This window comes from Cuculus canorus, chromosome 2 (assembly GCF_017976375.1).
Source record: "Cuculus canorus isolate bCucCan1 chromosome 2, bCucCan1.pri, whole genome shotgun sequence".
NCBI classification, from domain to species: domain Eukaryota; kingdom Metazoa; phylum Chordata; class Aves; order Cuculiformes; family Cuculidae; genus Cuculus; species Cuculus canorus.
Window position 1 is genome coordinate 160,341,737 of NC_071402.1, and position 26,753 is coordinate 160,368,489.

A 26,753-nucleotide genomic window follows, 5' to 3' on the forward strand; every position below is an offset into this window, starting at 1 on the left:
TCCCTCCATCCCTGTATTCCCCATCCCTCCATCCTCTCATCCCTCCATCCCCTCATCCCTCCATCCTCTCATCCCTCCATCCCCTCATCCCTCCATCCTCATCCCTCCATCCCTGTATTCTCCATCCATCCTTCCTCTCATCCCTCCATCCCTGTATTCTCCATCCCCCCTTCCTCTCATCCCTCCATCCCTGTATTTCTCATCCCTTTATTCCCCATCCCTCCATCCTCTCATCCCTCCATCCTCTCATCCCTCCATCCCTGTATTCCCCATCCCTCCATCCCCTCATCCCTCCATCCCTGTATTCCCCATCCCTCCATCCCCTCATCCCTCCATCCCTCCATCCCCTCATCCCTCCATCCCTATATTCCCCATCCCTCCATCCCCTCATCCCTCCATCCCTATATTCCTGATCCCTCCATCCTCTCATCCCTCCATCCCTATATTCCCCATCCCTCCATTGCCTCATCCCTCCATCCTTGTATTTCCCACCTCTCCATCCCCTCATCCGTCCATCCTTGTATTCCTCATCCCTCCATCCCCCATCCCTCTATCCCTGTATTCCCCATCCCTCCATCCCCTCATCCCTCCATCCCTGTATTCCCCATCCCTCCATCCTCTCATCCCTCCATCCTCTCATCCCTCCATCCCCTCATCCCTCCATCCCCTCATTTCTCATCCCTCCATCCCCTCATTTCTCATCCCTCCATCCCCTCATCCCTCCATCCCTGTATTTCTCATCCCTCCATCCCCTCATCCCTCCATCCCCTCATCCCTCCATCCTCTCATCCCTCTATTCCCTCATCCCTCCATCCCTGTATTCCCCATCCCTCCCTCCCTCCCCCCCCCCCGCCCCGAGCCCTCCGCAGTGCCCCCCCTCCCCCTTTCCCCCCCCCCCCCCCTTCTCCCGCTTTTCTCCGCGCCGGAGGGAGGGACGGAGGGAATAAACGGATCGAGTGGAGAGAAAGAAAAGGCGGAGAGAGAGAGAGAGAGAAACAGAGGGAGAGACGGAGGGAGGGGGAGGGGAGGGCTCCGTTCCCGCTGACATCACCGCCGCCGCCCCTCCCCCCCCCCCCCTCGGCGCGGGCCGGTGGCCAACTCGGGGGGGTCGGTGGCCACCGGGGCCGCCGCGCCCGGAGGAGCCGTCGGCGATGGAGGAGAGCGGGAGGACCCGAGAGCCCGAGCAGGGTGAGGGCCGCAGGACCGGGGGATACGGGGATAGAGGGGATACGGGGATACGGGGATAGAGGGAGAGATACAGGGAGGGAGGGGATGGAGGGGATATAGGGAGGGAGGGGATAGAGGGGATGGAGGGGATACAGGGATAGAGGGGATACAGGGATAGAGGGGATACAGGGAGGGATACAGGAATAGAGGAGGGATACAGGGAGGGATACAGGGGATGGAGGGGATGGAGGGGATAGAGGGATACAGGGATAGAGGAGGGATACAGGGATGGAGGGGATAGAGGGATGGAGGGGATAGAGGGGATACAGGGCGGGATACAGGAATAGAGGAGGGATACAGGGATAGAGGGATAGAGGGATACAGGGAGGGATGGAGGGGATAGAGGGGATGGAGGAGGGATACAGGGGATGGAGGGGATACAGGGATGGAGGGAATAGAGGGATAGAGGGGATACAGGGGATGGAGGGGATACAGGGATACAGGGATGGAGGGGATAGAGGGGATGGAGGGGATACAGGGATGGAGGGGATAGAGGGGATGGAGGGGATAGAGGGGATGGAGGGATGGAGCAGATGGAAGGATACAGGGATACAGGGATGGAGGGATGGAGGGGATGGAGGGGATACAAGGATGGAGGGGATGGAGGGGATACAGAGATGGAGGGGATGGAGGGGATAGAGGGGATGGAGGGATAGAGGGGATACAGGGATGGAGGGATGAAGGAATAGGGAATGGAGGGATGAGGGGACAGAGGGACACAGGGATGGAGGGGTGAGGGGATAGAAGGTTACAGAGATGGAGGGGTGAGGGAATAGGGAATACAGGGATGGAGGGATACAGAGATGGAGGGGTGAGGGAATAGGGAATAGAGAGATAGAGGGATACAGCGATGGAGGGGTGAAGAAATAGGGAATACGGGGATGGAGGGATACAGGGATGGAGGGGTAAGGGGTTGTGGGATGTGGGGTGAGGGGCTGGAGGGATGAGGGATAGCGGGATGAGGGGCCAGGGAATACAGGAATGGAGGGATGAGGGGATACAGGGATGGAGGGGTGAGGGATAGAGGGAATGCAATGATGGAGGGATGTGGGGATGGAGGGATGTGGGGATGGAGGGATGTGAGGATAGAGAGGTGAGGGATGCAGGGATTCAGGGATGGAGGGATGTGAGGATGGAGAGGTGAGGGATGCAGGGATTCAGGGATGGAGGGATGTGAGGATGGAGGGATGTGAGGATGGAGAGGTGAGGGGTGCGGGATCGAGGGATGCAGGGGCGAGGGATACAGGGATGGAAGGGGATGGGGACACGGAAGGATGTGGGGATGGAAGGATGGAAGGACGAAGGCCGGGAGGGCTGCAGGGGGTGGGGATGGAAGGACATGGAATACAGGGATGCAGCATGGAGAGAAGACGGATGTGGGGACGAAGGATGTGGGACGCAGGGATGGAGGGATGTGGGGCTGCAGGGATGTGGGATACAGGGATGGAGGGATGTGGGATATAGGGATGGAGGGATGTGGGGTGGGATAGAGGGATGTGGGGCTGCCGGGATGTGGGATACAGGGATGGAGGGATATGGGATATAGGGATGGAGGGATGTGGGGTGCAGGAATGGAGGGATGTGGGGCTGCAGGGATGTGGGATACAGGGATGGAGGGATATGGGATATAGGGATGGAGGGATATGGGGTGGGATGGAGGGATGTGGGGCTGCAGGGATGTGGGATACAGGGATGGAGGGATGTGGGATATAGGGATGGAGGGGTGTGGGGTGGGATGGAGGGATGTGGGGCTGCAGGGATGTGGGATACAGGGATGGAGGGATATGGGGTGGGATGGAGGGATGTGGGGCTGCAGGGATGTGGGATACAGGGATGGAGGGATGTGGGATATAGGGATGGAGGGATGTGGGGTGGGATGGAGGGATGTGGGGCTGCAGGGATGGAGGGATACAGGGATGGAGGGATATGGGATATAGGGATGGAGGGATGTGGGGTGGGATAGAGGGATGTGGGGCTGCAGGGATGTGGGATACAGGGATGGAGGGATATGGGATATAGGGATGGAGGGATGTGGGGTGGGATGGAGGGATGTGGGGCTGTAGGGTTGTGGGATACAGGGATGGAGGGATATGGGGTGGGATAGAGGGATGTGGGGCTGCAGGGATGTGGGATACAGGGATGGAGGGATATGGGGTGGGATAGAGGGATGTGGGGCTGCAGGGATGTGGGATACAGGGATGGAGGGATGTGGGGCTGCAGGGATTTGGGATACAGGGATGGAGGGATGTGGGGCTGCAGGGATGGAGGGATGTGGGATACAGGGATGGAGGGATGTGGGGCTGCAGGGATGGAGGGATGTGGGATACAGGGATGGAGGATGTGGGATACAGGGATAGAGGGATGTGGGGCTGCAGGGATGTGGGATACAGGGATGGAGGGATGTGGGGCTGCAGGGATTTGGGATACAGGGATGGAGGGATGTGGGGCTGCAGGGATGGAGGGATGTGGGATACAGGGATGGAGGGATGTGGGGCTGCAGGGATGGAGGGATGTGGGATACAGGGATGGAGGGATGTGGGGTGGGATAGAGGGATGTGGGATACAGGGATGGAGGGATGTGGGGCTGGAAGATTCGGGGCCCCGGGGACGGAGAGGGAGGGATGGAGGCCACCAAGAGCCTCCGTTCCCGGCACGTCAGGGCGAGGCGGGAGGTGACTTTGGGGACACCTTGAGGAGCTCCCGATGTGGCAGCCCCTCCCCCCCCCCTCCCCACCCCCCACCCCTAAACAGGACCCCCCCCCGGCAGAGCCCCCCCAGATCCATCCCGGCCCTTCCCCCCCAAGATCCATTCCAGCCCCCTCCATAGGGAGCTCCGCTTGGGGAAACTGAGGCACAGCCCAAGGTCACCCCGTGTGGGCTCAGGGACAATTGGGGGGGGGGGTGGGTGTTTCTGGTGCCCCCCGTGCCTCAGTTTCCCCCCAGGAGCCGGATTGGGAGGTGGGGGGCAGCCAAAAAAGGGGAGATCAGGTCTTCCCCTCCCACCAAAGGCAGCAAAGGGGACCCCAAAACAGCCCGGGGGGGGGGGGCGGGGCAGAGTTAAGGGGTCCCAGTACCCCCTAATGTGGTAATTTGGGGGGGGTCTGAACTGGGGGGACCCCAAAACAACCTGAGGGTCTGAATTAAGTAGGTGTCAGCACCTCCTAATGTGGTACAAGGGGGGAAGGTGGGGGGGACCCCAAAACTCACCTGGGGGGCAGAGTTACGGGGTCCCAGCATCCCTCAGTGTGGCAATTTGGGGGGTTCTGAGCTGGGGGGACCCCAAATCCTCCTGGGGGGGGCAGAGTTAAGGGGTCCAAGTACCCTCCAGTGTGGCATTTTGGGGGGTTCTGAGCTGGGGTACCCCCAAATCCTCCTGGGGGGGGCAGAGTTAAGGGGTCCAAGTACCCCTCAGTGTGGCAATTTGGGGGGTTCTGAACTGGGGAACCCCCAAATCCTCCTGGGGGGGCAGAGTTAAGGGGTCCAAGTACCTCTCAGTGTGGCAGTTTGGGGGGTGTCTGAGCTGGGGAGTCCCCAAAACCCATTGAGGAACAGAGTCAAGGGGTCCCAGAATCCCTCAGTGTGGCAGTTTGGGGGGTTCTGAGCTGGGGGACCCCCAAATCCTCCTGGGGGGGGCAGAGTTAAGGGGTCCAAGTACCCCTCAGTGTGGCATTTTGGGGGGTTCTGAGCTGGGGAGACCCCCAAATCCTGCTTAGGGAGCAGAGTTAAGGGGGTCCAAGCGCTCCCCAAGGTGGCATTTTGGGGGGTTCTGAGCTGGGGGATACCCACATCCTCGTGGGGGACAGAGTTAAAGGGTCCCAGCACCCCCCAGTGTTGCATTTTGGGGGGTTCTGAGCTGGGGAAACCCTAAAACCCGCTGAGAGGCAGAGTTAAGGGGGGGTCCCAGCACTCCCCAGGGTGGCAGTTTGGGGGGGTCTGAGCTGGGGGACCCCCAAATCCTCCTGGGGGGGGCAGAGTTAAGGGGTCCAAGTACCCCTCAGTGTGGCAATTTGGGGGGGTCTGAGCTGGGGGGACCCCAAAACCCACTGGGGGACAGAGATAATGGGTCCCAGAACTCCCTACTACGGAACTTGGGGGGCTCTGAGCTGGGGGGGAACCCCAAAACCCTCTTAGGGGGCAGAGATAAGACGGTTCCAGCACCCCCCCATGACAATTTTGGGGATCCTCAGCCCCCAGGACCCCCCCCAATGGGGTTCCCCCCCAAAATTAACCCCCTCTGTGCCATAAGGAGCAAAAACACTTCCCCAAAAGTCTTCTTTTGGTGATAGAAATGAGCCCTTTATGTGTTTTGGGGGGATGCAATATTTTTGGGGGGTCCTTATAAACCCCAGTGAGGCCCCGCCCACTCCCAGCAGCCCCCCCCCAAGCCCCGCCCCCTCCCCTATAAAGCCCCCACCTGGGGGCCACTGCTTCTGCTGGGTTTGGTGGGACCTGGTGGGTTCCCGGCTCTTCTCCCCCATGGATTTGTCTCTAGGAGGGGCAGGTAAGGGGGTTTGGGGGTCCCTCAGGGTAGTTTGGGGGTGTCTGGGGTGGGGAGGGGGTTGGATTCACCCCCTTTTGGCCATGGGGGGGCTGAGAACCCCCAAACTCAGTGCATGGGTGGGCTTGGAGCTCCTTGCTGGGGGACACTGAAGGAATTGGGGGTCTTCTGGGGGTTTTTGGGGTCCCTCAAGGTGATTTTGGGGTGTCTAGGGTGGGAAAGGGGTTGGATTCACCCCCTTTCGACCATGGGGGGGCTGAGAACCCCCAAACTCAGTGCATGGAAGGGTTTGGAGCTTCTTGCTGGGGGACACTGTAGGAGTTGGGGGTCTTAGGAGTGGTTTTGGGGTCCCTCAAGGGGTTTTGATGTTGGTTTTGGGGTCCTTCAAGAAGGTTTGAGGCAGGTTTTGGGGTCCCTCAAGGGGTTTCTGGGGTGGGGAGTGGGTTGGATTCACCCCTCTTTGGCCATAGGGGGGCTGAGAACCCCCAAACTCAGTGCATGGAAGGGTTTGGAGCTTCTTGCTGGGGGACACTGTAAGGGGTTGGGGGGTTTTGGGGAGCTTTTTTTGGGGGGCTGAGGCCCCTCAAGGTGGTTTTGGGGTGTCTGTGGTGGGGAGGGGGTTGGTTTCACCCTCTTTTGACCATGGGGGGGCTGAGAACCCCCAAACTCAGTGTATGGAAGGGGTTGGAGCTGTTGGCTGGGGGACACTGTAAGGGATTGGGGGTGGTTTTGGGGTTCCCTCAAGGGATTTTGATCTTCATTTTTGAGGTCCTTCATGGTTTTGGTGTCGGTTTTTGGGGTCACTCAAGGTCATTTTTGGGGTCCCTCAAGGGAGTTTTGGGGTGTCTGGGGTGGGAGGGGGTTGCGTTCATGCCCTCTTGGCTGTGGTGGGGCTGAGAACCCTCAAACTCAGCGCATGGGTGGGCTTGGAGGTACTTGTTGGGGGTCTTGAGGTTGGTTTTGGGGGTTCCTCAAGGTGGTTTTGGGGTGTCTGGGGTGGGAAAGGGTTTGGATTCGCTCCCTTTTGGCCTTTGGGGAGCAGAGAACCCCCAAACTCAATGCATGGGTGGGTTTGGAGCTTCTTGCTGGGGGACACTGTAAGGGGTTGGGGGTCTTAGGAGTGGTTTTGGGGTCCCTCAAGGGGTTTTGATGTTGGTTTTGGGGTCCTTCAAGAAGGTTTGAGGTTGGTTTTGGGGTTCCTCAAGGGGTTTTTGGTGTGTCTGGGGGTGGGGAGGGGGTTGGATTCACCCCCTTTTGGCCTTTGGGGAGCTGAGACCCCCCAAACTCAATGCATGGGTGGCCTTGGAGCTCCTTCTTGGGGGTCTTGAGGTTGGTTTTGGGGCCCCTCAAGGTGGTTTTGGGGTGTCTGGAGTGGGGAGGGGGTTGGATTCACCCCCTTTTGACCATGGGGGGGCTTGAGGTTGGTTTTGGGGTTCTTCAAGGGGGTTTTGGGGTTGGTTTTGGGGTCCCTTAAGGCGATTTTGAGGTTGGTTTTGGGGTCATTCGAGAAGGTTTTGGGGTCCCTCAAGGGGGTTTGGTGTTGGTTTTGGGGCTCCTCAAGGGGGGTTTAGGGGTCATTCAAGAAGGTTTTGGGGTCCCTTAAGGGAATTTTGGGGTTGGTTTTGGGGTCCCTCAGGGGAGTTTGGGGTTGGTTTTGGGGTCATTCGAGAAGGTTTTGGGGTTCCTCAAGGGGGTTTTGGGGTCCCTGAAGGGGATTTTGGGGTTGGTTTTGGGGTCCCTCAGGGGGTTTGGGGTTGGTTTTGGGGTCATTCAAGGAGGTTTTGGGGTCCCTCAGGGGATTTTGGGGGTGGTTTTGGGGTCCTTCAAGAAGGTTTTGGGGTCACTCACGAGTGGTTTGGGGTTGGTTTTGGGGTCCCTCAGGGGGATTTTGGGGTTGGTTTTGGGGTCATTCGAGAGGGTTTTGGGGTCCCTCAAGGAGGCTTTGAGGTTGGTTTTTGGGGTCTCTCAAGGGGGCTTTGGGGTTGGTTTTGGGGTCATTTGAGAAGGTTTTGGGGTCCCTCAGGGGATTTTGGGGTTGGTTTTGGGGTCCTTCAAGAAGTTTTTGGGGTCCCTTAAGGGGATTTTGGGGTTGGTTTTGGGGTTCCTCAGTGGGGTTTGGGGTTGGTTTTGGGGTCATTCGAGAAGGTTTTGGGGTCCCTCAAGGAGGGTTTGAGGTCCCTTAAGGGGATTTGGGGGTTGGTTTTGGGGTCCTTCAAGAAGGTTTTGGGGTCCCTCAGGGGGTTTTGAGGTTGGTTTTGGGGTCATTCGAGAAGGTTTTGGGGTCCTCAAGAGGGTTTGGGGTTGGTTTTGGGGGTCCTCAAGGGGGGTTTAGGGGTCATTCAAGAAGGTTTTGGGGTCCCTCAAGGGGGGTTTGGGGTCCCTGAAGGCGATTTTGGTGTTGGTTTTGGGGTCATTCGAGAAGGTTTTGGGGTCCTTCAAGAGGGGTTTGGGGTTGGTTTTGGGGTCATTTGAGAAGGTTTTGGGGTCCCTTAAGGGGATTTTGGGGTTGGTTTGGGGGTCATTCAAGAAGGTTTTGGGGTACCTCACGAGCAGTTTGGGGTTGGTTTTGGGGTCCCTCAAAGGGGGTTTGGGGTTGGTTTTGGTGTCCCTCAAAGGGGGTTTGGGGTTGGTTTTGGGGTCCCTCAAGGGGGCGTTGGAGTTGAGGTCCCTCAAGGGGGGTTTGGGGTTGGTTTTGGGGTCCCTCAAGGGGAGTTTGAGGTTGGGTTTGGGGTCATTCAAGAAGGTTTTGGTGGGCTCCATGGTCCATGAGAGCATCCTGATGGGCTCCATGGTCCATGGGAGCATCATGAGAGCATCCTGGTGGGCTCCATGGTCCATGAGATCATCAGGAGAGCATCCTGGTGGGCTCCATGGTCCATGAGAGCATCCTGATGGCCTCCATGGTCCATGAGATCATCAGGAGAGCATCCTGGTGGGCTCCATGGGAGCCTCGTGGTGGGCTGCTGATCTCTTGGGGTTCTCCTGGTGCTGAGGAGGTGATGTCCCCCCTTTTTCTCCCCCCCCCCCGCAGCGCCCCCCTCGCCGCCGGCCAAGGAGGAGACTCGTCCCCAGCCCGAAGGTGCCAGCTGCGACCTCGGCCCCACTGCCACCGCCCCCTTGGACACCCGCATCGTCATGGGCGAGGAGACCCATTCCACCACCCCTCCGGAGCTCCGAGGAGCTTCGTGTCCTCCTGCCGTGCCTTGTCCTTTCCCCGCGCCCACCAAAGATGACCACCACCACCATCACCACCACCACCACCACCACCTCCTCCACCACCACCTCCAAACGGCCGAAACCACCCCGGCGAGATCCACCACCACCACCACCACCACCACCATGGTGGATCCTGATCTCTTCTTCACCGCCCCTTCCACCCCGATCCGAGTGGGAAGCTCCAGGTTGTCCCAAGTTGACGAGCAAACGGATGGAGAAAGCGAAGGGCTCTTCTCACCACCGACGTCTCCTTCCGGGTCCTACATGACGGCCGAAGGAGGTAGTTGGACTTCTTCCGGCACCGCCAGCACTTCTCCGTCGTCTTCTCCAAACCTGGTGGCCGAGGCTGAAGGTTTAGGAGAAACCGAAGCCATGGTTGAAACTGAAGCCATGGTTGAAACCGAAGCCATGGTTGAAACCGAAGCCATGGTTGAAACCGAAGCCATGGTTGAAACCCAAAGCTTCCTGAGATCCACCGCCGCCTTTCCCACCTCTTTGGAAGATCCTTCAACCTTCGCCGGTGAAGATGAGGAGGAAGATGGACCCTTCGCACCACCAGGAGGTGGTGAGGATGAGGAGGATGAGGAGGATGGACAGACACCAGAAGAAGATGATGATGATGAAGATGAAGAAGATTGGGAGGTCTCAGGAGGTGTGGACTTAATCCCGGCGGCGCTTTTGCCCTTCCGGGGCAGTTTGCTCTTCCAAGCAGAAGCGGTGGAGATCGCTCCGTTGCCGCTTTCCGGTGAGGAAGAAGAAGAAGAAGAAGAAGAAGGAGAAGAAGAAGAAGGTGGTAGCACCTCAGCTTCCTTCCTTCACTCATTGTCGGAGACCTCCATCACCGAAGGGGTGGACGAATCCTTCGCTTTCCGCGATGACACTTCGGCGTCCTCCGATTCGGCCGCTTACGACGGTGAAGAGGACGAACGGCTCTACGGCACCGAGCGCCACGCGGTGGCCACCGAAGCAGGACCTGGGGCCACCAGCCATGGTGGCATTGAGCTTCATCTTCACGCCGGGATGGCTTTGAGCGGTTGCGGTTCTCCGGAAGGTTCTCCTGGGCGCCATCGCTGGGAGGAAGCGGGGAGTGTGGTGGCCGGCGGGGAGGACGTCGGCGTGGAGCGGATGGATGATGGGATGGAGGTGGTGGAAGGTGGGGAGATGCCACCTTCTGGAGAAGGTGGGGTGGAGGGAGATGATGAGATCTTCCTCACTTCATCCTCCTCGGAGCTGGAGGAGACTTCGGTCTTGGAGCGTCGTGTCCCACCGGAGCATCTCCAGCTCCTGGAGGAGACATCCGGGGCTGAGAAGGAGCTGGTGGTGAAGGGTGGTTCCAGCATGGAGGAACCAGGAGAGGAACCCACCGTGGAGCTGGTGGGGAGCGGCAGTGTCCTCTCACCACCCGTCCTCCTCTGCTCCGAGGAGACCGGAGCCACCAAAGCCAACGGACCGCGGCGGGAGGAGGTGACACCGGCCACCGGCGAGACCCAGGGCGGCCATGGGGATGGTGACCATGAGCTTCACACCATGAGAACGGGAGGGGTGGAGCCAACGGCCGTCGATGGTCACGATGAGGTGGATGTGGTGACCTCTGAGCCTCATCTGGTGGGTGAGCAGGACAGCGTGGCCACCAGCCTGGTGCCAGCGGTCACCTCAAGAGCTTCAGATGAGAGGGACACCGTGGCCTCCAACGTGGCATCGTTGGTGACCTCAAGAGCTTCAGATGAGATGGATCTCAGAGCCTCCGGTGTGGCATCGTTGGTGACCTCAAGACCTCCAGAAGAGATGGATCTCACAGCCACCAATGTGGCATCGTTGGTGACCTCAAGTCCTCCAGATGAGACGGATCTCAGAGCCTCCAGTGTGGCATCATTGGTGACCTCAAGACCTTCAGATGAACCAGACACTGTGGCCACCAACTTCACATCATTGGTGACATCAAGAGCTTCAGATGAGCCGGACACCATGGCCACCAACTTGGCATCGTTGGTGACCTCAAGACCTTCAGAAGAGATGGATCTCACAGCCACCAACTTGGCATCATTGGAGACCTCAAGACCTTCAGATGAGACGGATCTCAGAGCCTCCAGTGTGGCATCGTTGGTGACCTCAAGACCTTCAGATGAACCGGACACCATGGCCACCAATTTGACATCATTGGTGACCTCAAGTCCTTCAGATGAGATGGATCTCACAGCCACCAACTTGACATCGTTGGAGACCTCAAGTCCTCCAGAAGAGACGGATCTCACAGCCTCCAGCGTGGCATCATTGGAGACCTCAAGAGCTTCAGATGAGACGGATCTCAGAGCCACCAACTCAGCATCATTGGTGACCTCAAGCCCTCCAGATGAGCCGGACACTGTGGCCACCAACTTGACATCGTTGGTGACCTCAAGAGCTTCAGATGAGAGGGATCTCACAGCCTCCAGCGTGGCATCGTTGGTGACCTCAAGACCTTCAGATGAGCCGGACACCGTGGCCACCAACGCGGAGTTGGTGCCATTGGAGACACCCAGGCCACCAGAAGAGCTGGATGTGGTGGCCACCAAGGCAGATGTGGCACCACGGCCACCAGAAGAGCTGGATGTGGTGGCCACCAAGGTAGATGTGGCACCACGGCCACCAGAAGAGCAGGACGTGGTGGCCACCAAGGTAGATGTGGCACCACGGCCACCAGAAGAGCAGGACGTGGTGGCCACCAAGGTAGATGTGGCACCACGGCCACCAGAAGAGCAGGACATGGTGGCCACCAAGGTAGATAGGCCACCATCACCCGCACCACGGCCACCAGAAGAGCTGGACGTGATGGCCACCAACTTGGACCTGGAACCATCGGTGACACCCAGGCCACCAGAAGAGCTGGATGTGGTGGCCACCAGCCTTGACCCATCACTATTAAAGACACATGGGCCACCAGAAGAGCTGGACGTGGTGGCCACCAACCCTGACATGACGCCATCAGCGACACCCAGGCCACCAGAAGAGCTGGATGTGGTGGCCACCAAGGTAGATGTGGCACCACGGCCACCAGAAGAGCAGGACATGGTGGCCACCAAGGTAGATAGGGCACCATCACCCACACCACGGCCACCAGAAGAGCTCAACATGGTGGCCACCAACCTAGATGGGGCACCATCACCCACACCACGGCCACCAGAAGAGCTGGACGTGGTGGCCACCAAGGTAGATAGACCACCATCACCCACACCAAGGCCACCAGAAGAGCTGGACACGGTGGCCACCAAGGTAGATGTGGCACCACAGCCACCAGAAGAGCTGGACATGGTGGCCACCAAGGTAGATGTGGCACCACGGCCACCAGAAGAGCTGGACGTGGTGGCCACCAAGGTAGATAGGCCACCATCACCCACACCACGGCCACCAGAAGAGCTGGACGTGGTGGCCACCAAGGTAGATAGGCCACCATCACCCACACCACGGCCACCAGAAGAGCTGGACATGGTGGCCACCAAGGTAGATAGGCCACCATCACCCACACCACGGCCACCAGAAGAGCTGGATGTGGTGGCCACCAAGGTAGATGTGGCACCACGGCCACCAGAAGAGCTGGACGTGGTGGCCACCAAGGTAGATGTGGCACCACGGCCACCAGAAGAGCTGGACGTGGTGGCCACCAAGGCAGATGTGGCACCACGGCCACCAGAAGAGCAGGACATGGTGGCCACCAAGGTAGATAGGGCACCATCACCCACACCACGGCCACCAGAAGAGCTGGACATGGTGGCCACCAAGGTAGATAGGGCACCATTACCCACACCACGGCCACCAGAAGAGCTGGACATGGTGGCCACCAACCCAGACCTGTCACCATCGGTGACACCCACCCCCCTGGATGATGTCACGGCACCATCTCCACCACCACCACCACCACCGGCTGCGTCCTCCCATGACCCCACTGAGGAGCCGATGGATGGGACGACCTCCTCATCCCTGGAGCCACCAGGAGATCCGATGGACCGAGTGCCGATGACACAACCCATGAGGGACATGGATGACACCCCTGAAGAGTGGGACACCACCACCACCACCACCGAGGAGGAATCATCTCCGGAGCTTTTGGACACCTCCCGTTCCCGCACCGACTCCAGTTTCTTCACGGCCCCCGAGGACAGCGCTGGGGAGGTGACCACCACCACCACCACCACCACCTGGAGACCTCCACCATCTTCTGGAGATGATGATGATGAGGAGGAGGAGGACGCTGCCCGCCGCTGCCTGGCCCTCTGCTTGCCCACCTCACCTCCTGCCGCCCCTCCGTTGGTCTTCACCGCCTCCCAGCAGGAGGTCTACGTGGGGGTCCCCGCGACACCTCAAGAACTTCTCCAACCACCCGGTGCCTTTTTGGAGAGCGGAGAAGCCCGGCAGGAGGTCACCGCCATGCTGCGGGGGTCCTTTGGGGACCTACCGACCTCCCGCCTCCTTCCCAAAGCCCCTGAGATGCCACCAGAGCTCCCCCAAAGTCCTTCCGGTGATGGAACCACCGAGGAACCTCCAAATCCTCAGGTGGACCACGAAACCGTAGGAGAAAGCGATGCCAAAGTCCTACTTGAGGGAGGTCCTCCAAACCCCCTCAAGAAGCCCTCAGAACCTCTCGAGGAGGAGGAGAAGGAGGTGATGGTGGGGGTCAAGTCCAGCCCCAAACTCGTTCTGGAAGAACCCCAAGTTCTCCCTTGTCCTCTGCTCCCCAAATTCAGCCAAGTGCCTCCTCGCGCCACCACCACCACCGCGGTGACATCGCCGGGTCCCGAACCCAACCGTGGCCACCAGGACACCTCAGGGCTTCCCGTGGGCAAAGAGCGGCCGTCGGTCCCTCTGTCCTCCAGGAAACACCTCGAGGGTAAGAGCCAACCCAAGGGCGGAGGTGGGCATCGCCCGCTGGTGGGGTTCAGGAGGTCCTCAGGTGGGTGATGGGGTCACCAGGATGGGTTTGGCCCCACAGAAGGGGTTTTGAGGGCCACAAGAGGTCTTCTTTAGGGGTTCCAGGGTGGGTGAAGGAGGTGAGAAGGTTGGGTTGGACCCCACAGAAGGGGTTTTGACCCTCTACAGCCACCCCACCCCATGGGACCATGGTGGACATCACCTCTTGGTGGGGTTCAGGAGGTCCTCAGGTGGGTGATGGGGTCACCAGGATGGGTTTGGCCCCACAGAAGGGGTTTTGAGGGCCACACGAGGTCTTCTTTAGAGGTTCCAGAGTGGGTGATGGAGATGAGAAGGTTGGGTTGGACTCCATAGAAGGAGTTTTGACCCTCCACAGCGACCCCACCCCATGGGACCATGGTGGGCATCACCCACTGGTGGGGTTCAGGAGGTCCTCAGGTGGGTGATGGGGTCACCAGGATGGGTTTGACCCCACAGAAGTGGTTTTGAGGTCCACACGAGGTCTTCTTTAGGGGTTCCAGGGTGGGTGATGGAGGTGAGAAGGTTGGGTTGGACCCCACAGAAGGGGTTTTGACCCTCCACAGTGACCCCACCTCATGGGACCATGGTGGGCATCACCTCTTGGTGGGGTTCAGGAGGTCCTGAGGTGGGTGATGGGGTCACCAGGATGGGTTTGGCCCCACAGAAGGGGTTTTAGGGGCCACAAGAGGTCTTCTTTAGGGGTTCCAGGGTGGGTGAAGGAAATGAGAAGGTTGGGTTGGACCCCACAGAAGGGGTTTTGACCCTCCACAGTGACCTCACCCCATGGGACCATGGTGGGCATCACCTATTGGTGGGGTTCAGGAGGCCCTCAGGTGGGTGATGGGGTCACCAGGTTGGGTTTGGCCCCACAAAAGGGGTTTTGGGGCCACACGAGGTCTTCTTTAGGGGTTCCAGGGTGGGTGAAGGAGGTGAGAAGGTTGGGTTGGACCACACAGAAGGGGTTTTGACCCTCCAGAGCCACCTCACCCCATGGGACCATGGTGGGCATCACCCGCTGGTGGGGTTCAGGAGGTCCTGAGTTGGATGATGGAGGTGAGAAGGTTGGGTTGGACCCCACAGAAGGGGTTTTGACCCTCCACAGTGACCCCACCTCATGGGACGATGGTGGGCATCACCTCTTGGTGGGGTTCAGGAGGTCCTCAGGTGGGTGATGGGGTCACCAGGATGGGTTTGGCCCCACAGAAGGGGTTTTGAGGGCCACACGAGGTCTTCTTTAGGGGTTCCAGGGTGGGTGATGGAGGTGAGAAGGTTGGGTTGGACCCCACAGAAGGGGTTTTGACCCTCCAGAGCCACCTCACCCCATGGGACCATGGTGGGCATCACCTATTGGTGGGATTCAGGAGGTCCTCAGGTGGGTGATGGGGTCACCAGGATGGGTTTGGCCCCACAGAAGCGGTTTTGGGGCCACACGAGGTCTTCTTTAGGGGTTCCAGGGTGGGTGATGGAGGTGAGAAGGTTGGGTTGGACCCCACAGAAGGGGTTTTGACCCTCCAGAGCCACCTCACCCCATGGGACCATGGTGGGCATCACCTCTTGGTGGGGCTCAGAAGGTCCTCAGGTGGGTGATGGGGTCACCAGGGTGGGTTTGGCCCCACAGAAGGAGTTTTGGGGCCACATGAGGTCTTCTTTAGGGATTCCAGGGTGGGTGATGGAGGTGAGAAGGTTGGGTTGGACTCCATAGAAGGAGTTTTGACCCTCCAGAGCCACCTCACCCCATGGGACCATGGTGGGCATCACCCACTGGTGGGGTTCAGGAGGTCCTGAGGTGGGTGATGGGGTCACCAGGACGGGTTTGGCCCCACAGAAGGGGTTTTAGGGGCCACAAGAGGTCTTCTTTAGGGGTTCCAGGGTGGGTGAAGGAGATGAGAAGGTTGGGTTGGACCCCACTGAAGGGGTTTTGACCCTCCAGAGCAACCCCACCCCATGGGACCATGGTGGGCATCACCCGCTGGTGGGGTTCAGGAGGTCCTGAGTTGGATGATGGAGGTGAGAAGGTTGGGTTGGACCCCATAGAAGGGATTTTGGGGGCCACCACCAGCTCAGGTCCTCTACAGCCACCCCACCCCATGGGACCATGGTGGGCATCACCTGCTGGTGGGGTTCAGGAGGTCCTCAGGTGGGTGATGGGGTCACCAGGATGGGTTTGGCCCCACAGAAGTGGTTTTGAGGGCCACATGAGGTCTTCTTTAGGGGTTCCAGGGTGGGTGATGGAGATGAGAAGGTTGGGTTTGACCCCACAGAAGGGGTTTTGACCCTCCAGCGCCACCTCACCCCATGGGACCATGGTGGGCATCACCTATTGGTGGGGTTCAGGAGGTCCTGAGGTGGATGATGGAGGTGAGAAGGTTGGGTTTGGCCCCACAGAAGGGGTTTTGGGGCCACACGAGGTCTTCTTTAGGGGTTCCAGGGTGGGCGATGGAGATGAGAAGGTTGGGTTGGACCCCACAGAAGGGGTTTTGACCCTCCACAGTGACCCCACCGCATGGGACCATGGTGGGCATCACCTATTGGTGGGGTTCAGGATGTCCTGAGGTGGGTGATGGGGTCACCAGGTTGGGTTGGACCCCACAGAAGGGGTTTTGGGGCCACACGAGGTCTTCTTTAGGGGTTCCAGGGTGGGTGATGGAGATGAGAAGGTTGGGTTGGACTCCATAGAAGGGGTTTTGACCCTCCAGAGCCACCTCACCCCATGGGACCATGGTGGGCATCACCCACTGGTGGGGTTCAGGAGGTCCTGAGGTTGATGATGGAGGTGAGAAGGTTGGGTTTGACCCCACAGAAGGAGTTTTGGGGCCACATGAGGTCTTCTTTAGGGATTCCAGGGTGGGTGATGGAGGTGAGAAGGTTGGGTTGGACTCCATAGAAGGAGTTTTGACCCTCCAGAGCAACCTCACCCCATGGGACCATGGTGGGCATCACCCACTGGTGGGGTTCAGGAGGTCCTGAGGTGGGTGATGGGGTTACCCGGACGGGTTTGGCCCCACAGAAGGGGTTTTAGGGGCCACAAGAGGTCTTCTTTAGGGGTTCCAGGGTGGGTGAAGGAGATGAGAAGGTTGGGTTGGACCCCACTGAAGGGGTTTTGACCCTCCAGAGCCACCTCACCCCATGGGACCATGGTGGGCATCACCCGCTGGTGGGGTTCAGGAGGTCCTGAGTTGGATGATGGAGGTGAGAAGGTTGGGTTGGACCCCATAGAAGGGATTTTGGGGGCCACCACCAGCTCAGGTCCTCTACAGCCACCCCACCCCATGGGACCATGGTGGGCATCACCTGCTGGTGGGGTTCAGGAGGTCCTCAGGTGGGTGATGGGGTCACCAGGATGGGTTTGGCCCCACAGAAGTGGTTTTGAGGGCCACATGAGGTCTTCTTTAGGGGTTCCAGGGTGGGTGATGGAGGTGAGAAGGTTGGGTTGGACCCCACAGAAGGGACTTATGGGGCCACCAGCAGCTCAGGCCCTCTACAGCCACCCCACCCCACGGGACCATGGTGGGCATCACCTCTTGATGGGGCTCAGAAGGTCCTGAGGTTGATGATGGAGGTGAGAAGGTTGGGTTTGACCCCACAGAAGGAGTTTTGGGGCCACACGAGGTCTTCTTTAGGGGTTCCAGGGTGGGTGATGGAGATGAGAAGGTTGGGTTGGACCCCACAGAAGGGATTTTGGGGGCCACCACCAACTCAGGCCCTCTACAGCCACCCCACCCCATGGGACCATGGTGGCCATCACCCTCTGGTGGGGCTCAGGAGCTCCTGAGGTGGATGATGGAGATGAGAAGGTTGGGTTGGACCCCCCAGAAGGTCCTCAGAGGGGTCACCACCCGCTCACCCCATTGTCTCCCCCCTTGGCAGCCCCCCAGGCCTCTCCCCACAAGGAGAAGGAGGTTCGGGGCAGACAGGGTGGTCCAAGCGGCCGAGGGCCACCTCGAGGCTCCCTACAGTCGGACTCGAGCTCCTCAAGCGAGACGGAAGCTCCGTACCCGTGTCCGGAGCTCCAACGCCTCCGAGAAGCTGCCGGTGTCCCTCTTCGCCCGGAAAAACCACCTCAACCTCCTCGCCGTTGCGAAGCCAACCATAAAGGTGAGGGATAAAGGTCCTCCAGATGTTCCTCAGGTGGTTTTGGGGTTGTCCATCTCCATCCTCGGTCTCTTCTTGGCTCGTAGGGTCTTGTAATGAGTCGGAGAGTAATGATGAGTCCATCCCAGAGTTGGAGGAACCGGAAGGGTCGGAGCCACCACCAACCCAGAGCCAGGTGGGGAGGGGGGGGGGTTGATTTTTGGTCAGGGGGGGACCTCTCGGTGTGGTGGGACCAGAGTGGTCCTCACCCACCGCTCTCCGGCAGGCGCAGCTCACCCACTCGCTGGGCACCGGGGAGGAGACCTTCAGCAAAGCGAAGCAGAGCCGGAGCGAGAAGAAGGCCAGAAAGGTGGGATGAGACCCCCACGGATGAGGTTGGGGGTCTCCAGGTGGGGCTGTGGAGGTCATAGAATGGATTGGTTGGGAAGACCTTTGGATGAGGGTCTCCAGATGGGGCTCTGGAGGTCATAGGAATACTTGGTTGAGTGAGATCTTGGGTTGAGGGTCTCCAGGTGGAGCTCTGGAGGTCATAGAGCCACTTGGTTGGGGAAGACTTTGGGTTGAGGGTCTCCAGGTGGGGCTTTGGAGGTCATAGAATGGATTGGTTGGGGAAGACTTTGGGTTGAGGGTCTCCAGGTGGGGCTTTGGAGGCCACAGAATGGATTGGTTGGGAAAGACCTTTGGATGAGGGTCTCCAGGTGGAGCTTTAGAGGTCATAGAACCACTTGGTTGGGAAAGACCTTTGGTTGAGGGTCTCCAGGTGGGGCTTTGGAGGCCATAGAATGGATTGGTTGGGGAAGACCTTTGGATGAGGGTCTCCAGGTGGGGCTTTGGAGGCCATAGAATGGATTGGTTGGGAATGACCTTTGGGTTGAGGGTCTCCAGGTGGGGCTTTGGAGGTCATAGAATGGATTGGTTGGGGAAGACATTGAGTTGGGGGTTTCCAGGTGGGGCTTTGGAGGCCATAGAATGGATTGGTTGGGAAAGACTTTGGGTTGGGGGTCTCCAGGTGGGGCTTTGGAGATCATAGAACCACTTGGATGGGGAAGACTTTAGGTTGAGGGTCTCCAGGTGGGGCTGTGGAGGTCATAGAATGGATTGGTTGGGAAAGACCTTTGGATGAGGGTCTCCAGGAGGAGCTTTGGAGGCCATAGAATGGATTGGTTGGGAAAGACTTTGGGTTGAGGGTCTCCAGGTGGGGCTCTGGAGGTCATAGGATGGATTGGTTGGGAAAGACCTTTGGATGAGGGTCTCCAGGTGGGGCTTTGGAGGCCATGGAACCACTTGGTTGGGGAAGACTTTGGGTTGAGGGTCTCCAGGTGGGGCTTTGGAGGTCATAGAATGGATTGGTTGGGAAAGACCTTTGGATGAGGGTCTCCAGGTGGGGCTTTGGAGGCCACAGAATGGATTGGTTGGGAAAGACCTTTGGATGAGGGTCTCCAGGTGGGGCTTTGGAGGCCATAGAATGGATTGGTTGGGGAAGACCTTTGGATGAGGGTCTCCAGGTGGGGCTCTGGAGGTCATAGAACCACTTGGTTGGGAAAGACCTTTGGATGAGGGTCTCCAGGTGGGGCTTTGGAGGCCATGGAACCACTTGGTTGGGGAAGACTTTGGGTTGAGGGTCTCCGGGTGGGGCTTTGGAGGTCATAGAATGGATTGGTTGGGTGAGACCTTTGGTTGAGGGTCTCCAGGTGGGGCTTTGGAGGTCATAGAATGGATTGGTTGGGAAAGACCTTTGGATGAGGGTCTCCAGGTGGGGCTTTGGAGGCCACAGAATGGATTGGTTGGGAAAGACCTTTGGATGAGGGTCTCCAGGTGGGGCTTTGGAGGCCATAGAATGGATTGGTTGGGGAAGACCTTTGGATGAGGGTCTCCAGGTGGGGCTCTGGAGGTCATAGAACCACTTGGTTGGGAAAGACCTTTGGATGAGGGTCTCCAGGTGGGGCTTTGGAGGCCATGGAACCACTTGGTTGGGGAAGACTTTGGGTTGAGGGTCTCCGGGTGGGGCTTTGGAGGTCATAGAATGGATTGGTTGGGTGAGACCTTTGGTTGAGGGTCTCCAGGTGGGGCTTTGGAGGTCATAGAATGGATTGGTTGGGAAAGACTTTGGGTTGAGGGTCTCCAGGTGGGGCTTTGGAGGCCACAGAATGGATTGGTTGGGAAAGACCTTTGGATGAGGGTCTCCAGGTGGAGCTTTAGAGGTCATAGAACCACTTGGTTGGGGAAGACATTGAGTTGGGGGTCTCCAGGTTGGGTTTTGGAGGTCACAGAATGGATTGGTTGGGAAAGACCTTTGGATGAGGGTCTCCAGGTGGAGCTTTAGAGGCCATAGAACCACTTGGTTGGGGAAGACTTTGGGTTGGGGGTCTCCAGGTGGGGCTTTGGAGGTGATAAAACCACTTGGATGGGTGAGTCCTTGAGTTGGGGGTCTCCAGGTGGGGCTCTGGTGGTCATAGAATGGATTGGTTGGGTGAGACCTTGGTTTGGGGGTCTCCAGGTGGGGCTCTGGAGGCCATAGAACCACTTGGTTGGTAAAGACCTTTGGTTGGGGGTCTCCAGGTGGGGCTCTGGAGGTCATAGGATGGATTGGTTGGGAAAGACCTTTGGATGAGTGTCTCCAGGTGGGGCTCTGGAGGTCATAGGATGGATTGGTTGGGAAAGACCTTTGGATGAGGGTCTCCAGGAGGAGCTTTGGAGGTCATAGAGCCACTTGGTTGGGGAAGACTTTGGGTTGGGGGTCTCCAGGTGGGGCTCTGGAGGTCATAGAACCACTTGGTTGGGTGAGACTTTGGGTTGAGGGTCTCCAGGTGGGGCTTTGGAAGTGATAAAACCACTTGGATGGGTGAGTCCTTGAGTTGGGGGTCTCCAGGTGGGGCTTTGGAGGTCATAGAATGGATTGGTTGGGAAAGACTTTGGTTTGGGGATCTCCAGGTGGGGCTCTGGAGGTCATAGGATGGATTGGTTGGGAAAGACCTTTGGATGAGGGTCTCCAGGTGGGGCTGTGGAGGTCATAGGATGGATTGGTTGGGAAAGACCTTTGGATGAGGGTCTCCAGGAGGAGCTTTGGAGGCCATAGAACCACTTGGTTGTGTGAGACTTTGGGTTGAGGGCCTCCAGGTGGGGTTCAGGTCACGGACCGATGGATTCTCTTGGTTGGAGAAACCCTTTGAGATCCTGGAGTCCATCCATGGGGTGGTCCTGGTTGAATCCCGAGGTCAGGGTGGTGCGAGGCTTTGGGGGTGGATGAGCGTTGGGGCGTTGAGGGGCAGATCCCCCCCACTCCAGAAGGTCCTTTAGGTGGTGGTGGGGTGGTGGGAGATCCCCCATCTTGTGGTGGGACTCCTAAAGTTGTCCTCCACCCTCAGTTCTGCCATTTATCCGAGGGCTTTTTGGGGGCATTCCTGGAAGTTTGGAGCCCCTCTTTTTTTTGGGGGACTCCTTTGGATGTGGTGACGGCAAAGAAGGAGGACATGAGGTCACGGTGGTGTCCTCCAACCCTTTCTCCAGGCCATGTCCAAGCTGGGGCTGCGGCAGATCCACGGCGTCACCCGCATCACCATCCGCAAATCCAAGAACATCCTCTTCGTCATCACCAAACCCGACGTCTTCAAGAGTCCCGCGTCCGACATCTACATCGTCTTCGGAGAAGCCAAGGTGTGGTGGTGGTGGTGGGACTCCAAAGGGAGGTCCTATCTTTGGATTGGAGAAGGAGGTGGGGGAGAAGAAGGGGTTGGAGAAGGTCTGGAGAAGGAGGTGGGGGAGAAAGGGCTGTGGAGAAGGTCTGGAGAAGGAGGTGGGGGAGAAGAAGGGGGTGGAGAAGGTCTGGAGATGGAGGTGGGGGAGAAGAAGGGGTTGGAGAAGGTCTGGAGAAGGTGGTGGGGGAGAAGAAGGGGGTGGAGAAGGTCTGGAGAAGGAGGTGGGGGAGAAGAAGGGGGTGGAGAAGGTCTGGAGAAGGAGGTGGGGGAGAAGAAGGGGGTGGAGAAGGTCTGGAGAAGGAGGTGGGGGAGAAGAAGGGGGTGGAGAAGGTCTGGAGGAGGAGGTGGGGGAGAAGAAGGGGGTGGAGAAGGTCTGGAGGAGGAGGTGGGGAAGAAGAAGGGGGTGGAGAAGGTCTGGAGGAGGAGGTGGGGAAGAAGAAGGGGGTGGAGAAGGTCTGGAGGAGGAGGTGGGGAAGGAGAAGGGGTGGAGAAGGTCTGGAGGAGGAGAAGGGGGTGGAGAAGGTCTGGAGAAGGTCTGGAGAAGGAGAAGGGGGTGGAGAAGGTCTGGAGAAGGAGGTGGGGAAGGAGAAGGGGGTGGAGAAGGTCTGGAGGAGGAGGTGGGGAAGAAGAAGGGGGTGGAGAAGGTCTGGAGAAGGAGGTGGAGAAGAAGAAGGGGTGGAGAAGGTCTGGAGAAGGAGGTGGGGAGAAGAAGGGGTTGGAGAACATCTGGAGAAGGAGGTGGGGGAGAAGAAGGGGGTGGAGAAGGTCTGGAGAAGGAGGTGGGGAAGAAGGGGGTGGAGAAGGTCTGGAGAAGGAGGTGGGGAAGGAGAAGGGGGTGGGGAAGATGTTGGAGAACATCTGGAGAAGGAGGTGGAGAAGGGGTTGGAGAAGGTCTGGAGAAGGAGGTGGAGAAGAAGGGGTTGGAGAACATCTGAAGAAGGAGGTGGAGAAGAAGGGGTTGGAGACCTTCCGGCCTTGTTGGCGATGGGTGGGTGACCTCGGTGCCTTCCGTAGATCGAGGACCTCTCCCAACAAGTCCACAAAGCGGCGGCCGAGAAGTTCAAAGTGCCCATGGAGCCCTCGGCCCTCATCACCGAGACGGCGCCCACCCTCACCATCAAAGAGGAGAGCGAAGAGGACGAGGAGGTGACCCAGAAGAACCCCTCCAGGGTTTCCTCCTGGCAAGGAGGAGCTCCCTCGATGGCCATCGAGAGGTGACCTCCTCGATCTTCTCTCTCCGTTGCCAGGTGGACGAGACGGGCTTGGAGGTGAGGGACATCGAGTTGGTGATGGCTCAGGCCAACGTCTCGCGGCCCAAAGCCGTCCGGGCGCTTCGCCACAACAACAACGACATCGTCAACGCCATCATGGTGAGTTGGGTGGGATGGAGACCCACCACCACCACCACCACGGTGAAGACCTCCCCCTCAAAAACGAGGTTCTAGAAGGTGTCCTTCATGTTCTTCTTCTCCGTTTCTCCTGCAGGAGTTGACCATGTAGCGGTTCCTCTGTATCCATGCACAGTTCCTCCTCCGTCGCCGTCGTTCCTCTTGGTGGACCTTCATCTTCTTCTTCTTCTTCCGCGTCTGTAGCGCTCAATAAAAGGCCTCACGTATCACTTGGATCGCAAAGGACCTCCTCCCGTGGTCATTTCTTGGGGGGGGACCTCAGCTCAGGGTTGAGGCCCTTCAGGTCTCTCACCCCCATGGGGGTCCTTCAGCTTCGGATCTCCCCGGGGTTTTGGTTCTGGAGGGGTTGGAGAAGGATTGAAGGCATCTCCTGGGCAGCGGAGATGGAGAAAGTGGGGAAGGGGTTGAGGGGTGGTGGGATGTGATGGACGTGGGGAGGTCCCACCTGGAATCCTGAGGTCAGTTTTGGGTCTGTCACTCCAAGGAAGATCTTGAGGGGGTGGAGAACGTCTGGAGAAGGTGGGGATGGGGGTGGAGAACGTCTGGAGAAGGTGGGGATGGGGGTGGAGAAGGTCTGGAGAAGGTGGGGATGGGGTTGGAGAACGTCTGGAGAAGGTGGGGATGGGGTTGGAGAACATCTGGAGAAGGTGGTGGGGAAGAAGGGGTTGAAGAACATCTTGAGAAGGAGGTGAAGAGGTTGGAGAACGTCTGGAGAAGGAGGTGGAGAAGAAGAAGGGGGTGGAGAAGGTCTGGAGAAGGAGGTGGGGGAGAAGAAGGGGGTGGAGGTGGTGCTCAGGGCCACGATGGCCTTGGGTTGGTTGGGATGACCTTTTGAGGCCTTGGGTTGGTTTGGGTGACCTTTGAGGGCTCTCCCACCCTTCCTGAGGTTGGAAACCTCTCCTTTGTGGAAAGGAATCCAAGAGAGGAGAGGAACCACCTCATGAGGAATCCCATGAAGGGAGAACCACCTCACGAAGCGCCTCATGAGGAAGAACCACCCCATGAAGAGCCTCATGAAGGGAGGACCACCTCATGAAGAAGAACCTCCTCACGAAGAACCTCATGAAGAACCACCTCACGAAGCGCCTCATGAGGAAGAACCACCCCATGAAGAACCTCATGAAGAAGAACCACCCCATGAAGAACCTCATGAAGAACCACCCCATGAAGAGCCTCATGAAGGGAGGACCACCTCATGAAGAAGAACCACCCCACGAAGCGCCTCATGAAGAAGAACCACCTCATGAAGAACCTCATGAAGAAGAACCACCTCACGAAGAGCCTCATGAAGAACCACCCCATGAAGCACCTCATGAAGAAGAATCACCTCACGAAGCACCTCATGAAGAACCACCTCACGAAGCACCTCATGAAGAACCACCTCACGAAGCACCTCATGAAGAACCACCTCACGAAGCACCTCATGAAGAACCACCTCACGAAGCACCTCATGAAGAACCACCTCACGAAGCACCTCGTGAAGAACCACCCCATGAAGAACCTCGTGAAGAACCACCTCATGAAGGGAGGACCACCTCATGAAGAACCACCCCATGAAGCGCCTCATGAAGAAGAACCACCCCATGAAGAGCCTCGTGAGGGAGAACCATCTCTTGAAGAACCTTATGAAGAGCCTCGTGAGGGAGAACCATCTCATGAAGAACCTTATGAAGAGCCTCGTGAGGGAGAACCACCTCATGAAGCTCCTCCTGAAGGGGCAGAAGCTCCTCCTGAAGGGGCAGAAGCTCCTCCTGAAGGGGCAGAAGCTCCTCCTGAAGGGGCAGAAGCTCCTCCTGAAGGGGCAGAAGCTCCTCCTGAAGGGGCAGAAGCTCCTCCTGAAGGGGCAGAAGCTCCTCCTGAAGGGGCAGAAGCTCCTCGCGAAGGGGCAGAAGCTCCTCGCGAAGGGGCAGAAGCTCCTCGCGAAGGGGCAGAAGCTCCTCGCGAAGGGGCAGAAGCTCCTCGCGAAGGGGCAGAAGCTCCTCCTGAAGGGGCAGAAGCTCCTCCTGAAGGGGCAGAAGCTCCTGCAGAAGCCCCCCCTGAAGCCCACTCCCCACCAGTGGCTGCAGAACTCTATTGATGGGTAACAAAGTCTCCGTACAACGCGTTCGCCCCTCTCCACCTCCCGTGGCCCCACCAGGGCCACCTCTCCTGGTCCTCTCCTGGTCCTGAGGAACCAGAGGTGGCCGGAACCGCCCCTCCCCCTCCCATCTCCTCCCTTCCCGTTCGCTCCGCGAGGGAATTCTTTCCAGCACGAAGTTGTCCCATGAGTAGAAACCCCTCCAGGAGCCGTTCTGCAGCTTCTCCATCGCTCTCCATCCAACGTCCCATCACCATTTGGGCTCCTTTTGAAGCTTCGGAGGTCCTTCAAAGTCTTTGAAGGTCTTAAAGATCTACAGACGGAACCTCTTTGTGATGTCCAACTCCGAAGAAAGGCACTAAGAATCGTCCCTTCGGCTCCGCGTCCTCCCAACGTCTCTCCTGGCCGAGAAGGAGGAGGAACCTCTCGGTTCCTGAAGGTCTCGGAGTTGAGGAACTTCATCTCCTCTTTGTTTGGTGGACGGTGAAAACACACATGGGGTGAAAACGTTGATGTTCTCCAGGATGGAGACGTTCCGCTTCAACTCCTTCTCCTCCAAGAGGTGGTGGTGGTGGTGGTGGTGGACCTCATTTTGAGGTCATTGCTTTGGAGTTGATGGACCTCCAAAACCGGAAGGGCTGAAGGACTTGGATGGTGACAAAGTGACACCGGTGAAGAAGAAGAAGTGGGAGTTGGTGGAAGGAGAAGGCGGAAAATAAAGGTTAAAGGCAGCGGAAGAGGAGCAGTGGTGGCTTTGGGATGGACGGACCTGAACCTGCAGGACACGGAGGAGAGGACCACGGAGGAGAAGGCCCAAAAAAGGGCCTCCAAACTGCTGAGCCACCTAAAAAAAGGACCTTCCTGGAGATCCCATCCCACCCCAACCCTTCTTCTTGGAAGTCAATCCTCGTCCCGATCCCACCGGGGCTGTGGGAGAAGCGTGAAGTCCTCTATAAACCCCTTCTGAGGTGTCCTCCACAAATGGTATCTCCTCTACCTTTAGAAACCAAAGAGATGTGTAGAAGATCATCTCCAAGAGGTCCACCTCCAAGAAGGGGTTCTCCTGGTCCGGCCGTGACCTCGGGGGGACAACAGCCACTCCATGAGTTCCTCTCGGCACCACGAAGCCCATGGAGAACCATGAGGTTCTCCACACGAGGGGGAGATGACCATCGTGGTGGTGGTGGTGTCCACGTTCTGAAGTCCTCGAGGTTCCTCCTCCCTTCTTGTGGTGGTGGTGGGAATGGGGGTGTGGAGCGCTGGAAGGTGGTGGTGGTGGTGGGGTTGGAGGGGAGGGGACGCGGAGCAACAAAGAGGTGGAAATGATTCACAGTGTGGACAACTTCGTTGAGAGCGGAAGGAGGAAGAGAGGAGGAAGAGAGGAGGAAGAGAGGAGGAAGAGAGGAGGAAGAGAGGAGGAAGAGAGGAGGAAGAGAGGAGGAAGAGAGGAGGAAGAGACGAGGAAGGGATGAAGAGAGGAGGAGGAAAGAAGAAAAGAGGAGGAAGAGAGAAGAGGAGGAGGAGGAAAGGAAAGAGGAGGAGGAAGGAAAGAGGAAAGGAAAGAGGAGGAGGAAGAAGAAAAGGGAGGAGGAGGAGGAAGAAGGAAAGGAAAGAGG

The 26,753-nt window shown here is 58.3% G+C and overlaps 1 protein-coding gene across 1 annotated transcript; it reads left to right on the plus strand.

The window, feature by feature from the left end:
* Positions 1-957: 957 nt before the first annotated feature.
* LOC104062983 (NAC-alpha domain-containing protein 1) lies at positions 958-23,298 on the plus strand. The gene is made up of 10 exons (XM_054057902.1): positions 958-1,188; positions 8,757-12,615; positions 12,742-13,802; positions 17,732-17,959; positions 18,043-18,131; positions 18,222-18,305; positions 21,464-21,610; positions 22,666-22,797; positions 22,899-23,021; positions 23,137-23,298. Exons 1-10 carry the CDS (start codon positions 1,152-1,154, stop codon positions 23,149-23,151), a joined length of 5,775 nt encoding a protein of 1,924 aa, XP_053913877.1. The 5' UTR covers positions 958-1,151; the 3' UTR covers positions 23,152-23,298.
* The last annotated feature ends 3,455 nt before the right edge of the window (positions 23,299-26,753 follow it).

Excerpts from the sequence above, each read along its gene's own strand:
- LOC104062983 (XM_054057902.1), top strand. The coding sequence starts at position 1,152 with ATGGAGGAGAGCGGGAGGACCCGAGAGCCCGAGCAGG. Across the intron at positions 17,960-18,042 it reads TTGCGAAGCCAACCATAAAG|GGTCTTGTAATGAGTCGGAG; the intron begins GTGAGGGATAAA and ends CTTGGCTCGTAG. Across the intron at positions 22,798-22,898 it reads AGAGCGAAGAGGACGAGGAG|GTGGACGAGACGGGCTTGGA; the intron begins GTGACCCAGAAG and ends CTCCGTTGCCAG.